General features: G+C 42.9%; 1 protein-coding gene across 1 annotated transcript; it reads right to left on the bottom strand.

Annotated features, from left to right (window-relative positions):
- Positions 1 to 1,335: 1,335 nt before the first annotated feature.
- Positions 1,336 to 2,799, bottom strand: TMEM217 (transmembrane protein 217; the record flags this gene model as incomplete). The annotated part of the gene is made up of 1 exon (XM_081093524.1): positions 1,336 to 2,799. Exon 1 carries the CDS (start codon positions 1,903 to 1,905, stop codon positions 1,336 to 1,338), a length of 570 nt encoding a protein of 189 aa, XP_080949650.1. The 5' UTR covers positions 1,906 to 2,799.
- Between the last annotated feature and the right edge of the window lie 717 nt (positions 2,800 to 3,516).

Genomic DNA, 3,516 nt, shown 5'->3' on the forward strand with positions numbered 1-3,516 from the left:
TGCGGTTCAGGGCCTCCATTCCCTCCAGCTGGCCAGGGCCTCCCTTCCTGCAGTTGGCCAGCCGGCCCCGTCCCCTGGTGGAACTCCCAGTCAAACTTTCAGTCAAACTCCTGGTCCAAGGAATAATTTGCATATTAGGCTTTTATTATATAGGACTAGAGGCCTGGTGCACAAAAATTCGTGCACTGGGGGGTGTCCCTAAGCCCAGCCTGCCCCCTCTCATAGTCTGGGAGCCCTTAGGGGATGTCCTACTGCGGGAGTGGGCCTAAGCTGTAGTCTGGCCTCCCTCTGCGGGAGGCAACCGAGCCCATCAGGGGAAGGTGTCGCCCCATCACCTTGCCGCTGCTGCCACTGCCGGCCACTGTGGCTGCCTGCCCTCAGCCCTTGCAGCCATTGTGGCTTTGTTCGGAAGGACGTTCAGCTGTCCAGTCTAATTAGCATATTACGTTTTTATTATTGTAGATTATGCTTCAAGAAAGCTATTAAGTAAAACAAACACAACATAATGTCTAATGTTTGAAGTAGAAGTTTGCTCAATTTGTCTTCTATCCTGGCTTAAGCTGCTTCTGACAGTTTTTGAACCTAAATACAAAGTGAAGTTTGTTCATCCATGATAATGTGTAATCTTGTACTGTCTTATACTGTTGGCTAATTGATTCATAAACAGTAATTTAGTTTCTCTCACTAACCTGCAAAATCCTCAAAGTTAGGCCTCATATCTTACTTTGCATCCTCCTACAGTATCCAGACACAGTAGGAGGCAGAGAAACGTTTAACAATTACCTTTTAAGTAATTGTCTTTTGTGTTATTTGACCAATTTGACTCAGAAAAGGAAAAGCAATTTTCTATTTTTATTCTTCTACTTATCTAAATAACATAGGGAGAAAAACAATGGCACAAAGCCACCCTAAGACAACAACAGTATCCTTTGTGCTTCAACAATCTGAGGTATAAATACAGATTTGCCTGTCCCGGGGTTAGATTAGAGAGCTATGGGTTGAAGGTTGATGAAGACATACCAAGATGAACGGATTGACAGACTGCAATTCAGCTTTGTTTCATTCCCTTGCCCTCTTCATGTTGCCCAATAAGATGGTAAGAAAAAGAAGGAGCCACTCAAGGATGCTTGATAAATAACAATGGCCTTTAACTAAACATCCTCAATGAACAGGATGTTCCAGGTGTGACCCTAGTCACATTTCTCTGCACATTCCCCAGAAAGAGTGGCAGTAGGGTCTCTACTTTCTGAATAGATGAAAAGTGAAGAGAACTACCACGAGAACCTGGGAGACCTGCCTCTCAAGAGAGAACAGGGACAAGGGTATTCATTCATTCTAGTGGCGGATATGGCTGATTATCTTTGATTTCCGCCTTGGGGAGTCTCGGCTGCTTGTAGAAACCCGTCTTCTGTGGGAAATGATAGTGCCCTGGCTATTACTTTTGTAGATTATCTGGGCATAAGTCATGACAAAGAAGATCCAGAAACAGTGCATGAATATACGGGACACCAAGCCAAACCAGCGCATGACTCTAACCTCTACAATGCCCGTGTTATTGGTGGTGAGGATTTGTATTACAATGTTCAGGGCTTCATAGAAAAAGATCCAGATGATGTAGATCACCATGCCCTTGTACTTCTGGGCATATACTGAGTATATGAGCAAGCAGCTGATGATGATGGTGATGCAAGACAGGAAGATAATGATATTGAAACCCCAACAGGCGACGAAGTGACTTATGAGGGAATGTATCCTCATGTCCTCTGGGTCAATCTCGGTGCAATTGCTGCTCCTTATGTACTTCTGTTCGAAGATGAGGTACATGTCGGTGGCTATGATGGTAAAGACCCCTGATAACACGGTGCCCATTTTGGCGGTCATCCCACACCAGTGTTTCGGTTTCATGTTGAGACTTCCTGTGAAGACAAACAATATAAGGGAGAATTCTGGTTCTTGCCAGTGTGGCAAGTTATCAGGGTTTCTGCCTCTTTTCCCAAAGGAAAAACAACAAAGAGAAGTATGGAAACCAGGAAGTAACAACTTTGTGAAGACTGGAGATGGTTTAAAATTGACTGGAGTATGAGTGGGGAGGAGGGAGGATGCAGTCTGGCGGCAATGAGCAGGTAAATTTGAGAAGTGCTTCTCAACCTTAGAATCATCAAAAGTACCCAGGACCAGGTGCTACCCCAAACCAATTAGAACATTCTCTGGTGAAACCCAAATACCAGCATTTTTCAAAACTTCCTAGTGATTTTCATATGTAGCCAGGATTGGAAAACACAGAGCCAAAAAAGATAGTTTTGCCTTGGGCGAACATTGCTGTTCCCTGATGGGGAAAATTGGCTGCACTTGTCCAGACCTTTCCTCTCAGGAGAAAAATCAGGACAGACTAGTATCCTTGCTGGGATACTAGTGAGACATTGATGAAAACAGGTGGCTTTGAGCAATTACTCCTCCACTACATAGCAAAACTTAAGGAATACAATGTAAGGTGTAATTTTAGGGAAATTCAGAGCCTTAGGATAGAATAGCTGTAGAAAAGAAAGAGCAATAATTAGTTAAGTGTCTAACTCAGGGGTGGGCAAACTTTTTGACTCGAGGGCCACAATGGGTTCTTAAACTGGACCGGAGGACCGGAACAAAAGCATGGATGGAGTGTTTGTGTGAACTAATATAAATTCAAAGTAAACATCATTACATAAAAGGGTACGATCTTTTTTTTTTTAGTTTTATTCATTTCAAACAGGCTGGATCCGGCCCGCAGGCAGTAGTTTGCCCACGGCTGGAACTCAAGACATTAGGGAGAAAACCAACAATAAGAACAACAAAAAACAAGACAACGAAAACAAATAAAACAGAAATCAATGAAAAATTAGAGGGATTTCAGATTGGTTAGATTATTGGGGACAATTTACTGCTAAAAACAACTAAAAATGTTGGATAAAATAGTCTCAGAAGCACAGAAATGCTGTCAGGGCAGGAGGTAAGAGATCGGAGGCCAAAGTCTTTCGGAGTTTAAGAACTGGGCCCGGCCAGTATGGCTCAATGGTTTATCATTGACCTATGAACCAGAAGGTTACAGTTTGATTCCTGGTCAGGGTACATGCCCAGATTGTGGGTTCGATCCCCAGTAAGGGGCGTGCAGGAGGCAGCCAATTCATGATGCTCTCTCATCATTGATGTTTCTATCTCTCTCTGCCTCTCCCTTCCTCTCTGAAACCAATAAAAATATAAACAACAACAAAAAAGAACTGGGATAAGTAAACAAGCATGAAAGTTAATTTTGCTGTGAGGATATTTGCCAATCAGGCAAAACTTGCATTTCACTTATGAGAAAGTTTTGTAGAGTAAGAAGAAATGAAATCATAGCTCAGGGTCCACACCAAGAAGGGGAGCCAATTAGAAGACCTTCCCTTTTTAGTCAAAGGCCTATGACTAAAGATGAGTCAGAAGTAAACTTGCCTCCACAACTTTCTCTCAATAGATTTCATGGAAAGTTAACTTAGTATACTGAAT

This window comes from Myotis nattereri (assembly GCF_964212035.1).
Source record: "Myotis nattereri genome assembly, chromosome: 6".
Lineage (NCBI taxonomy): Eukaryota > Metazoa > Chordata > Mammalia > Chiroptera > Vespertilionidae > Myotis > Myotis nattereri.